This window comes from Fringilla coelebs, assembly GCF_963513975.1.
Source record: "Fringilla coelebs genome assembly, chromosome: 1".
Classification (NCBI taxonomy): domain Eukaryota; kingdom Metazoa; phylum Chordata; class Aves; order Passeriformes; family Fringillidae; genus Fringilla; species Fringilla coelebs.
The window spans coordinates 125117028-125130956 of NC_140028.1; the positions used below are offsets into that span (position 1 = coordinate 125117028).

The following is a 13929-nucleotide window of genomic DNA, read 5'->3' on the forward strand; positions in this document are numbered from 1 at the left end:
GTGAACCCTTCTCTGTTTTCTATTTCAACACTTTTTTTGGCCTCAGTTGCTAATCTCAAAGACTTCATGTTAATGCCAAATCACAGTCAGGATAGGGAAAATTATGTTGAATATAGAGAATTAACATAATCTAGAGAAGAACAGGTGATTCAATTAATTTAAAATTGAGTTTCATCAATGCATTTTTTTGTCTTTTAGTCATTAATCTGTAATGCTTTTTGCTTAAAAAATTAGGAAAGAAAAAAACCTCACTCCAAAGCAAGAGCAAGTTATTTTAGCAAACAACGCTGGCTAAGATGGATGCATTACTGTAGATCTTAATGTCCAGAATTTTCCAATATCAATTGTAGGAAAATGGGCTGTTATTTTCCATCTTGCAACTCCTTGTTAGTAAACAAAAATAAATTCCAGCTTTTGCTGCAATTGTTTATTTTCACCTGCTTGCTACTTTTTCCTAAGTCAAATTCAAAATCAATTTTTTTTTTCTATTCTCATACCGTGTCATCTGAGAACATTCCATGTAGGCTTTGAGGAAAAAAATCCCACAATTTTGGGCTGTCTTTTATTCTTTACCTTCCCCCCCATCCTTTCCCACCCCCTAAGGATTGTAAAGGCTATACTATTGCATACCCTTCATGCGATTCAAGTAGACCATTAATTGACATGCACAATATTGTAAGCTTTCGTTTGGAAGAGAAAATAAGCAATTTGCTTCATTTTGCAGCATGAGTTCTGTTATTAAAGTGCATTTGTAGTTGCATATTTTCCAGTAAAGGTGACAGATTACTTCAAAGCTGGTATTTTCTTTTTGTTAAACAAGGTTCTCAAATAGATCCATCTTGCCCACATATTCTATTCTTGCCAGTTGGCTTTGAAAGCTGGTGCTTGGGCTCATCGTTCAGAACTAGCTTCCAAAAAATGAGGTCCCATGCTGTTTCTATCTTTTGAGCTAGTAGGGGCTGGAAGGATCTGATCTGAAGCCAAGGCGAAGACTGAATTGATGGAATCATATATAACGGCTTTGCCAAGTGCTGCCCAGTCATGAAGTCCCACTTTCTGGGAAGGAGCACTGAGACAAGGGGTGGCAGAGCATTCTCTGTGTTAAGGGCTGTCCAGAGATTTTATTTTCTGGACTTAGAGTCAGGCTACCACCATAAGAAAGAACTAGCTTTTTATCAATTGCTTTTTCACACATTTATGAGTTGCTGCTTTCTTCTGCATGCTGGTTACCCATTTTGTCCCCAGTTATACATATCCATTTGAAGAAGAAAAAGCTTTCTGCTCTTTATTACAGTATTACAGAGATTTTGGCCATATGTAATGTATCATTGCAGAGGCATGCTTGCACATTTCAGTATGCTTACTTTCATTTGACTCTGTGTGCACACAGAAATACGCAAACACACATGCGGACTGTTTCAGGTGAGTGGTCACTACTTGGTGAGTCTAGATGGAGCCCAGCTGTCTTTAGGTCTAAATTCTGGATCTTGAAGGAGTTCTAGTTTTCTAAATGCGGCTGTAAAATGGAGAATAATATCAAGATCATGTATTTCTTCAAAAAGATACTTGACAGGAATGCACAGATTCCTCCCATCCCCACCCTCCCTTCCCTTGCTAGCAGCTTTCATTTGTAAGGCAGTGAAAGTTCATGTCTCTTGTCTATGTTCAGCTTTTCTATAAACTGCCAGGATAGTCTCTGAAACCACAGCGATGATGCTTATCTGTGTGTCAGATATCCAATTTGTCACCAACTTCTTCCAATATCTGGCAGAGAGCAGGACCTAAATGAAATCCAGTTGACTGGAGCTCAGCTAAGATCTGATAGAGGTGACTTTGATAGATAAATGGTTGAAGAACCTGGTGGAGTCTGTGTAGATGCAATCTCTGCAGCCACTTTCAAATCAGTCCACAACCTTCAAGTCTTGCTCATTTCTGCAGCTGTTGCAGTGGTCAGAAACAAAACGGGTTTTTTTTGCAAGAGATCACGTAGGGTGAAAACAACTGCAGATCTTGCCTCAGTCATCCATGCTTGCAGTCACTTCTGTCTTCAGCTGTAGCAGTCTTATGTATTTATAGGCTTCTTATTCGAAAACTTTGGGAACAGTTTAGATGGCAATTCTTGATTACCAGCCTTTACTGTCTCAGCTTTCTTCATCTGTCACCTCTCCTACATGATAGTTTTATTTCAGGTTCTGTTAGTATACGAGGCTGCATACCTCATCCAGCTGCAGCACAATAACCTCTGAGTATGAATGAATGGTCAGCTATGTCAAGTGCCTGCTTCTGATGACTCCTGAGCATCTCAAAGTTACCAGTAAAACTTCTCATCAAAATATATACTACAATGAAATTGAAAGAGCACACTGCTTTGGCATCCTGATGTCTTTGATCTGATTCTTATTAAATGATTGTTGAAATTCAGAGTGCAGCTGTCTAAAAATGTCTACAGCTCAAATCATAATGATCTAGAAATAAATAATCAATAAATGCCTTCCAGAATGTAGAAGGCTATTGTTTCATGAATTGGATGCACACTTTTGAAACCTCTTTGGAAAATATATATAAAGCCTGGCATTCCCACCTAGAAAGCTATAGAGAAAGTATTTTGTTTCATAGCTCATTGCTTAAGGTAAGCAAATACCTATACTGAATGTATGATTCAAATGTTAAGGTGACTGTTGCAAAAATAAGGCATTTCCAGACTCGTGAACCCACAGTGTTGTGCTTGGATTTTCTAAAACTGTTTTCTGACAAGAGCAGCTAGGTCACTCCTATCACTAAGACATAACTAGCATTTTATGCTCTTTGACAAACTGTTCAATAAACTGTTTAAAAGCAGATTTTTTTTTTTTTACTAATGCCTACCTGTTGTATTTGTAGCATAAATAATTTGAATCATCAGGTGAGTGCTGTTAAGTTATAGTGAGCGAGGAAAATGGCAAAAACATGAATTAGGGTCCCTGTCCTTAAGTGTATTTCAGTTTGCATTTTGATAGCAGTTTAGAAATGTTATCGCCTGTTTTGTCACAGACATAATTCACATCTTTCTTCAGGCACTGTAAACAAGAGAAATGGTTTAATGGCTCCATAAAAGGCACTCTGTGCTGATAGCTGAGATTAGACCCTTTAGTAATGGATTTTTGTGTGTTGGGGGAAGGGGAGGGCTTGGCAGAAGTAAATGTACTGGAAAAGAATCTTGGAGAGACTCTGATGTATCTGAAGTGCCTGCTGCATTGCTGTATGTATCGAGAGATAGATTTAAAGTGTGACAGTGTTGCCTTTATCAGTACAGGGGCCTTTCCTTCTTGCATTTGAAATTTTACCAAGTATTATCTTGGTTCACCTCAGTCGGTCTAGTACCTGGAGTTGCAGTGGTATCAGCTTAAGTATTTTTAAGTCTTCTGTCTTTTCATCTTGCTGTTGAGCAAGCCCCCTGTATTCAAGTATGTTCAAGAAACTTACATTGCATATTAACAATTTTGCCTCAATTGATGATAAAAATTAGTGAGTTTATTTACAGAATTGTGTTTAGAGAATGATTTGAGAGCATAAATTTGAAAAACAGCTCAGAAACAGCACGTTTAGGCCATGACTTTCTGTTATTTTCTTTTCTCTTCAGGTACTCAAAGTCCTCAAACATATACATGTGAATATAGTATTACTTAGAAGACATCAGAGTTAACTATCAGGAGCAAGTGTGGTAGAAAATCAACTGCTGTCAATTGATTTTATACCATATAGTAAATGTTCCTGACCCACAAGTGTGGATAGGACATCTTTGTCTCTTTTGTCAGTGTAGTAAGCATTGCCTGCCATTAGCCAACATCACTGAATTACCGGTTATATTTTGTGGCTTTTTAAAGTATGTTTAAAACCATTCTTCCTCAGAAATAAGATTTTATCATGTGTTCTGGGCAGGAATCCGAAGTTTGAAAGTTAAAATGTTACTTTTTATTCAAAAGAGAAATGACTTGCCATTTCATATAGCATATTCCTAATTTCTTCATCTTGAATAATCATCTCTTGAATTGAAAAATATTCTAAGCCATTGCTTAAGGCAGTACATTTCAGGGCTTTCTCAAAAGAAGTAGATTCAGCTCTGTCTGTACAGAGGTAGTACACTTCCTGTTTCTCAGGCTAGAAAGTGTACATATGAGACTCCACTGAGACAAACCAATTCCTCCTTTGGCTTCAGAGTTCTTAGTAAAATTGTTCTTCATTCTTTGGGTGTTATTATGAACAAAATGTTCGGGGATTAGGCTGTTGACAGATAGCAAAATAGAACAGCACTTCTGAAGGATGGATGGCAGGTTCCACCCCGTGTGTTTGCATGTTACATGTGAGCTTACTTTGTGGGGAAATCATTATTGCTTTGTATAAAATCTAGGTCTGTACAGCAGCACATTATGTATCATATGCAAGCCCTTTTACTCCGCAGATATAAATAGACATGTTTATGCACAGAGAATATGCATACAGTAATGTATTATACCTTCATCAATTTGCTACAAATGGCAGCAATCCTGCTTGCCTTATATCTGTGTGTTGGCTTTGGAGATGCTCCAGACAGGGTCTGTGGGGCAAGGGTCTGTTTCTGATACTGATAAGCCTGACTTTGCGTGGTAGTTGAGATGAGGTGTTGAAGCCATCCATCTAAATACACGTTGTAGGATTGTTTGCCTTCCAAGTTCAGAGGTAGTTATCTGTAAGTAATCACTCGGGATGAAATCTTGGCCCTTGGTCACTGTTTAATAAGATCATTATTAAGGCAGAGAGCCCCTTACTTTAATAGGGTTGAGACTCTTGTTCTGGGGTTAAGTAATATGAATTTACCATCAGGAAGAAAGAAGTGGTAAGGAGCTGGTTGTTTAAAATGTCATTTTGTTAATATGAATGTGTTGGTAGCTGGTATGCTGCACTAAAATTAGATTGTATAAATAAGCAACCCTGCTCTCCTCAAGAGAAAGAGGATTGAGAACATAATATAAAATCCAGTTTAGCAAAAGAGTGTATATTTGAATTCTCTTGTAATAGGTGCACTATAGAATGAGTGTCACACTGAAATCAGAAGTGATGGGCAGAGGGTTTCAGTGATGATATGAAAACTGCTTTGAATGTTTGAAATTGTGTTGTTAAAATAATTCTGTCATCTTCAGCCACACTTAAGACATGTCCTGAAAGGGCAAGTAGCCTTCAAGAAAGCCCCCCAAAAAGCAGTAAGTATTTTTATCAGCCTATCTTTTTTCCTTTCTACCTCTAAAAGTGGAGCTACAGATAAAGCTTAGCATGGTGACTGTGTCAGGGGACTGCCCGAGGAAGGCTTTAAATTTTACAGCTACATTATCTTTCTGGCTGTAGTTAAGATAAAGATCTAATATAAAATCACTTTGGTCTGTAATGCTTTCTCTAAATGAAGTGAAGGTGTTAACCTACTTGATTTGATACACTTTACCCTAGCTTATAAAGCTGGTAGGAAGGTGAGGTAAACTTTAATTAAAACTACAGCACAGATGCCTTCTAGCAGTGTGCCCTGTACCTTGCTAGGACTGTACAGTAAGCAAAATAAAATGTACCTCGCAGTTGAGGCAGCAGGCTGGAGCCGTGTTCAGTGAAAGTAATTTAATTAGTGTTGATCATGACTCCAGATGATGGTGATTTGATAAGGAATAATTTAGTACTTAACAGCCTTTTACATGCACCAACTCCATGTGGGAAGGTAAAGCAAATTGCACAAAATGAATGTGCTGCTTTCACTTGTGCCTGTGCCAGTGAGCTGGAAAACTGCCTGTTAGCAGACGTTCAGGCTCTCAGCGCTGTGATGAAATACCCAGCCAGTTCTCCGCACAGGGCTGTAGTGTGGGAGTCTCTGTACTCCCGTTATTTAAAAATAAATAAGGGAAGTAATTTTTCATAACAGATTAACTCCAAGGAAGTAGCAAAGTAAAAAAAAAAAAAAATAGAGCAGCATGTGGCCTTTGTGCAAATATGCGATACTGGCTTTAAAAAGAGTCTTGTAGCAGTTGCGTTTCAATTTTTTTATTCAAGTTAAGGAGATTGCCTACCTTAGCTTTGGAGCCAGCGTCCCAGAGTTGCAGGGCCCATCATATACATTAAATGTATATGCATGCATTATTTGACCAGACATACAAAAGAGAGCCAGCAGTAAAAGTTCACTCAAAGCGTCCTGAAACAAGCTACTGGATATCAGCCTGCTTTGTGATTGCTTTGGAAAGCTGACTGAGCTGCATTTTGCCATATTATTAAATCTGAGAATCACTTTTCAAGAAGTATGTGGTCTTCTTTTTAGTGCAACTTTTATTCAGGAAAATTCTTTTCTTATTGTGATGTTCAGATTTTCCATCTCTGTTCCCTAAGTTGTTGTGCTGTGCATATGCATTTCTATATGTTTTTTTGTCTGCTTCTCCTTTCTAATCTTTCCACATGACTGATATTATCCACAAAATATAATAGCTGAATAGGAGTTTTCTGCTAACTCTTGTGAGCTTTGTGAAAATACATGTCAAAACAGAATAGCATTACGTTGCAGATGATTCAACTGAAAGGCAGTAGTAGAAGCTGTCATGTAATAGGGTACAAGAGGATCTCTTTGTGAAAGAGTTCTCTGAACATTGCCTAACCATGAGAAAAGCCATGGCAAAAGTCTGGAATCCAGACCTTATTCACAGATGCCAGAGTTTAGTGGTTCTGATGCTCACTTCTTAGACAGCATTTCATTTACCTTCCCACTGAACCCTGGCGTGTGTATGCAGATGCATTAGTATCAGAAAATATGTAGTCTGTGAAAAATCTTCTTTCCCAAGTTCAGGTGCAAGAGAAGGGCTAAGATGGTACTTGATGGTATATAATGATAGCCTGAATTTTTGCTGAGATTCCCTAACAGGAACTGCTGCATGTACGTGGATTTTCATGGAGATACAAGTGTCTATGTCAGGCTGGAATGTGATGCTCATACGATGGTGTTTTGGTGACAACATCAAAGTGATAAAATTATCTCTGAGTTCTAGGCATCTCGGAGTTCAAAAATGCATTAACAACCTCATTTTATTTAAAACCTTATTTAAAAGGTGTGTTTTCAAGCTGTTACATACCTGTCCTTTAGGCCTTTGTCCTCCTAGCCATTTACTTAGGTCTGTCAGTGTCAGGTGAACTTTGAATTTTCTTCTGCTTTAATTTTGGTTAAGATTGGACATGAAATAAGGAAAATTGTCTGGCATAAACTAATTTGCTGGTTAACCTTGCTTTTACCTTTGGCCTTTCTCTTAGTACAGACCAACTTGTGCTTCTAATTAATGCTGCATTTCTGTCACACCCTCTCTGGGGTTTTTTTTAGCTTTTAAAAAGTATGATTTTTTTTTTTTTTGTTTGAATCTATATCACAACTACTATTGAATTTGGTTAGGCCGGGATTTTATCTTGTTTATTTTTAAGAAAAATTACTTAAACAATATCTTCTGATTTTTTAAATGATGTTATTTATAATTAAAAGTGCATACAATCATCCACTTTCAAGGGTTTCACTGTAAATTTTCAAGCATTCTGTGGGACTAAAACATTACTGATCATATACTTGAGGCTGATATATCTTAAATTTATTTTGGAGTCATTTGTGTGACACTCTTTGAAGTGGACTACTATTGCATTTATAGCTAAAAGCAACCTCTGATATTACTTAGAAACACTTGGTGCCTGGGAAGTATTTTGCCTCTGACAACATTTACAGTGGTTAAGCCAAATATAAGTGGGCTGTTATTTTCCTGCTAATGAGATGGGATGCTGGCCATCATTCTATTAAACAATAGAAGTGATAATAGCCAATGTGAAGGATCTCTGGTGTCTATTTTTCAGTTGACACTCAAAGAAATATTTGAAATGTTTATTTCCTATATTGTTTTTATTATTACGATTGTTTAATTAATCATGTGTTTAATTAGCAGGGTTCAGCTTACTTGGGAAGGCTAATTGTTGATATTGTACTTGGATATTAATTGCATTCTCCTTCTCTTTCCAGTGGCTTTTCATGGTCTCCCTGTGAAAATCAAGAAGGAACCCCATAGCCCATGTTCGGAACTTGGCTCTGCTTGCAGTCAAGAACAACCATTCAAGTTCAGTTATGGGGAAAAGTGCCTGTACAATGTCAGGTAAAGTAATTAGGAGCATATTTGCAGTGAGAACTGCTGGCTTAAATGAGGACTGACGAAAGAGTAATAAAACCATAATAGAGATCTTAGAAAAGTTACCTCTTCAGCAGATAACAGACTGATGAGATAATGCATTTAGCTGATGAACACTGATGGATTTGTTTACAGTTGTGTCAAACACTTACATAATAATTTTAAAGCAGTGTTTTTCATCAAAAGGCACATCCTCCATTCCTCCTCCATGGGAGCTAGCCAGAGTTTAAAAACCTGAGGTACAAGCATGAAATAGAAGAAAGGAGTATCTTGTTTTCTGTGAGCTGTGTTGAAAGTACTTTCAAAATGCATTATGTGCATTAGGAAAGAGAGATCTGTGTAACAGGCAAGGGATTGGCAGGTCTGAGCAACACATTAGGTATTTGACAAATTGTGCAGATGTTGTATGCGTATATTCCTGGGTGATTACCTTTTAAAACAGTGTTTCATTAGGTGCATTCAAAAGCAAGTTGTCTTCTTTTATAGGCATAGATAATAAAAGCTTGATTCATTTGTGGGTGGTGGAGGTGTCCTGTCCTTCACTCGATGGTCCATCCCCTCCCTCTAGAAACTTCTACCAAGGGTGTCGAGTGATAGATTCAGGCACCGGGACCTCCCTCAGGTGGCCCTGTTGGTCCCCCTACCTGCCCCTTCCCTGATCCCCGTGCCCTCCTATATCCCCATTGGCAGGTGGGCAAACCCCTCCCTGGTTTGCTCCCTCCTTTATAACAGCCTGCAGAGCCCCTTTTTGGTGTCTTCAGCTGGCTGGATTCCCTGGGTTGGGGAGCTCGTTTGAGCTCTGGAATAAACCAGGACTTTGCCCCCAGCTGCAGTTCACTCTCCTTCTTCTGCCGACGTCGTGCTGTGTCTCGTCGGAAAGGTGAAAGCCTTTAGCCGCTCTGCCGACATCCCGAGGAACGGGAGAGTGTCCCTGGCTGCCTGCAGTGCCAGAGCAAGCCGGGCTGACTCTGAGCACACACTTGGAGAGGCACTGCGACAGGGCTTGATACCTCTTCATTCCTTATTGACTTTCTTTTGGGTGCATTTACATGCCACTCTTTCCTTTAGTGTCAGCAGTGAAGGATTTCTTATTGACAGTTCAGTCTATTTTAGAATCTTTCATCTAGCTTTGATTCTCATCAATGTAGTATGAAAACTGTTAGCACTTAAAGCATTATAGCATTTAACTTTTTGAATATGAATGGGGGGGGGAAAAGAAAAAGACTGGCACTTTTGCCAGTTATAAGGAGTGATTTTGGTTTCAGAAATCAAATTAATCCATTGATGGATTTGATGGGTGCTGAGGGACCTGATGTAGAAAAGTATGCAAGCTTGTGCTTACTATATTCCTAATGTCTGCATTTCTCCTGGTTGGAAACAGGGATGATCAAAGTGTTCTCAAGTCCTTTCCTGATGTGAGACACCCTTGAAAATAGCATCTATATATTTGTAGGACCAGCAGTTTATTTTTGAGAGAGAGGGGGGTAAAAAAACCTGTCGGGAGAGGCTGCTGACATCCTAGTATGGGTAGCTAAGCCAGCCATTGTTTTTCTGGGTCAGATCACTTCCCTCTGGCTGTATTGTTTTACTGTCTCACTTTGTGGTTTGTGCAAAAGAAAAAGAGCCTTGACAGGCACTGTCAGCTCTTTGTGCTCTAGTCCAGGTGCTTCTACTTTTATGTATTTTGTATACCTCTTGTTAGAATGTGACTGTAGGACTGAGTCCTTTAAAAATACATTTCTCTGTCTCAGAGAAGCAAATGCTGTGCTGAATCACTTGCTTCTAACATGACTTCTTCATTGCTCTTCTTAGTGTAAAGTTGAGAATTCTTCTGCCCCAAACCGGTTCATAAGTTAACTATAATCAAAAGCTTCTAAATGGGGCACTTGTGGTGATTTTTTTCTGGATGTAGATGCTATGGTTTTGGTTTTTCTTCTTTCTTTGGAAAAAGTAACCTACCTTGCTTTTCCCTTGCCTTACTAATAGTGCCTATGATCAGAAACCACAAGTGGGAATGAGGCCCTCCAACCCACCGACGCCATCCAGCACTCCCGTGTCACCGCTGCACCATGCCTCCCCAAACTCCGCTCAGACTCCTAAACCTGACCGCGTTTTCCCGACCCACCTCCCTCCGTCCCAGTCCATTCAAGACAACAGCTTCCCTATGGATCACAGGTAAAACACAAAACATGGGAAGGACCCATGCAGAAGGTGTTTCTGTTGTGGCTCTTATATAGGGTAGTACTGACTTCCTGCCCACACCTCTTCCCTTTTAGGGGGATGGAGGTGGAAACCAGCTAGGTTCGTAGTGTCAGAAATACGTGTGTTTATGAAAGGCTGGCACCCAGCTTGGTGCACTAGTGTATGAGTTCATACTGGCAGTGACACACTTTAAATTACATCTTGGTTCTGAGTTGTGAGGGTGATTTCAGTAGGCTGGATAATCTCACCTAGGCTCCCTTTCCCACGAAAGGTTGGACACGATGGTCTTTCAAGGTCCCTTCCAACCTGGGCTCTGCTATAGTTCTGTGATTCACTTGAGGCTAGAAAGCTCTTCAAGGTGATGAAGTCACTAGCAAGCATGTTCTTAACTATAAATATCTGGCCTCTCGCTAAGCAGTTCACCTATCTAAGGGATAAGTGGCCATGTTACAGTGTTCCTGCTTCAGAATATTCTTTAGAAGGGTGGATCATTTTTCCAAGCCCTTTTGTAATGCAGTGTTTCAAAAAAAGATGCCAACATAAACCGTGCTTAAATAACATTAGTCTGAGTAAAAGCCACAAGAGTTAGAGACTAGAATTAAAGCTTAAACTGTCCTTAAGTCACCCTGTTTTGTTTTGCTATGTTAGAAATACCCAGACAACTGTCTTAGCTCAATTTTGCAACAGATATGTTCAGTGGATTCCCTGTTTTTTCAGTCCAAACATTTGTTTGTGGAATTCTATTTACCCTAGCCTTTATTGTGTGAACCTGTTTTTGTATGCTGAGTTTTGATTGCTCTTGAACATTTAAAATTCCAATGATGTGTAAAGAGATATATGTTCAGAAACTTGTTTTACCTCTTAACCATTATCAAATTAAGAAAGACCTGAAAAGATAAACAGTTGTTGGGAGTGTGATTTGCATGTTTCTGCTCTAATAAGGCCTGTTATCTCCAGGGATTTGTGCAGATCACTTTTGAAGGAGGTTGCTAACGTTAATTTTGCTGTTTTGTTCTCTGCTGAGACAGCTTTAAATACTACCAAGGTTCTCTACAAGCCCTTCTGGCCATCAAGAAACACTGAATTGGCCCCTTCACCTGTCATAGTCCCCATCTCCTCCCCAGCCATTGACTGTGGTCTAGCCACAAAGGCCCCCAGTGCAGCCAGGCAGTGGTTTGGATTACAGGATGGTGGTTAAATGTGTTCCTGTACCTATACCAAAGTCAAGCTGCCAGGAGATTGAAATTGGCTGAAGCTAAATGGCTGATGTGCAGAGAACAGTAGTAAGATAGTAAGATTTTTCATATGAAAAAAATAATTTGTTATAAAGCTACTTGTAAAGAGAGCACTGAACCTGTATGTCAGCCCTAACTTCAGTATTTATAGGCATTTTATACATCCTAGTATAGTTTCTGTACGCACAACCCTTGCTCTGTTCAAGCTTTGTAGGCTCTTTACATGATTTCTGCTCCCTCCCAGTCTCTTATGTCCATGTTCTTTAGGGCATTTTGCACTAATGCTTCCCTTCTATTATAGAACATCATGTGTTCTAGTAAAGTCCAAAATAGCTGGCTCAAGGAAGAAAAAAAAAATCATCATCTCAGTTTTGTCCATTTTTAAAGAAAGGTGGAATTGTAGTGGAAGATATTTTCCCCATTTTCTTACTTATTTTGAATCTTGTGTATGAAGAAAACGTGCACTTCATATTTTTGTGAAATTCAAATTTTCGTGATTTACAAGGTGAGATACTACTACAATGAGTGTATTCAGAAAATGTAATTTAAGCAAATGACCTGCCTATGTGAGTTCATATATGCATCTATAACTCAAGGCACAGTGTTTTTGGAACAGGCATTGGTGGCATAGGATAGCATCAATATTTAGTACATACAGCCCATACATCTTCATACAGGGCATGAGTATATGAACGATAAGTGGTCCTAACAAGTACCAACAGGAAACAAATCCACTTGTATAAACAAATGGCTTGATTCCATACAAAGCTTCCAGTACAACAAGTATTATTAACTTCCTTTGAGGCTTTGTGAGTGAGCCTGTTTCTTATTTTATCTTCAAGTTGCAATTTTCTGATTCACTCCTTGACAGTTCTTAATGATAATTTCTGCTTCTTTTTTTGGCTAATGAAAAAAGGAAAAAAAGGAAATGAATGCAGTGCCAGTCAGCCTGTTTCATAATACATTTGAGTTTCTAAGTTTATTTTCTGCAGGTGTAGGTGGAATTGCAAACCCCAATGTTACAGTGCAGTACTCTTTCTACTGCAAAAATTATAGTATTCACAGCAGTATTGGAAAAAATTCATTTTGTCTCCACTACTGCATGGTAATAGTTTTTATCTCTGTAGTTTCCACAGTATTCATAATTAAGCTATGATAGTAAATATTTGTCAGAACAAGTTACAGCAGTATTATGACAGATGGTAATAGAGTTTAAATTGTTGTAGAAATATGTACTACCTATGAGTTGATAGTCAAGGATTTTATTGCTTGTGCAATCAGACCCCTGCATTGTACTTCACTCTCAGAGTTTTCTCCAAAAGAAAGTCTTTTGCATGTGTGAACCAAAGCTGGTTCAGACCCAAAGTACAGTAAGCTCAGGAATGATTAGGTCTCCATTTTTTTTTTTTTTTGTGTAAGTTTCCAAAGAAAGACATAAGTTACTTTTTTTTTTTAAGTGTCTTGTTTATAATAAGTGATAACAGGATTAGTAAGCAGTTTGTTGCGAGAACATTGCATTTGCTGTTGGTTAGTGGGGACACAATATTACTGCTGTGGTGATTACAACTGTGGTAATCTGCAGGAGATAACTGGAAGATATCATGCAGTTCATCAGGGCCCAGTGGGAAAAAAGCATCCTGGTATTCTTCTGTACGATTCTGAACCTGCAGATGTCCAAGTAATTACATTCAGGCCTTTTAGTTCAGGTAGATAGGTTTTATGGAAGAAGAAACTAGCATAGGCTCTTGAGAGTAGCATTTCATGTAAAACAAGATAATTTGAAATTAAATTCTCTTCTTTTTTGCCTACTGAAAAGCATTTGGGAATACCAAATGGCAGTGTGGCTTGTACAGATTACAACTTTAATGTAGAAATGACTAAGGGGAAAAGTTAAAGCAGGAGAGTAATTAATTGTAGCAAAAATTTGTACCCTCTCCTTTTACTGGGTGCTGACATTCCCTTCCTGTTACAGCTGGAGTGCGGTGCCATCCTTGCGAATCCCATTACACTACCCCTGGGAGGACAGGACAGTGGACTTTTACACTGAAATGTTTCCAAATGTTAGAGCAGACAATACTCTATTAAAAATGTGTTTATTGTGGTCAGAATGGTTTCTGTGTAACAGTGAGATGGGTAAGAGTATATTAGAGTATGAGTAAGATGTTGCTAACATTTGTGAAAGAGCAGAGAACTCTTAACTATGCCTCCTTCTTGTTACTGTGGTAGAATGTCTGTCTTTCTACTGATTTGAAGCTGGTGCATTTCCTGTTGGTCTCTTCTGTTGAGGGAAGATATTGAAA

General features: G+C 38.7%; 1 protein-coding gene across 3 annotated transcripts in view; it reads left to right on the forward strand.

Moving 5' to 3' along the window:
• The window catches only part of ETV1 (ETS variant transcription factor 1), a gene marked incomplete at its 5' end in the record, with an annotated part of 64138 nt that overhangs the window by 25606 nt on the left and 24603 nt on the right, over nucleotides 1-13929 (forward strand). For 2 of the 3 annotated variants that reach the window (XM_084216200.1, XM_084216201.1), the window contains 2 exons: nucleotides 8030-8159; nucleotides 10179-10367. In XM_084216200.1, the coding sequence (XP_084072326.1) occupies nucleotides 8030-8159; nucleotides 10179-10367 (319 nt within the window). The remainder of the gene's footprint in view (nucleotides 1-8029; nucleotides 8160-10178; nucleotides 10368-13929) is intronic. The other variant, XM_084216202.1, reaches the window with a different exon arrangement.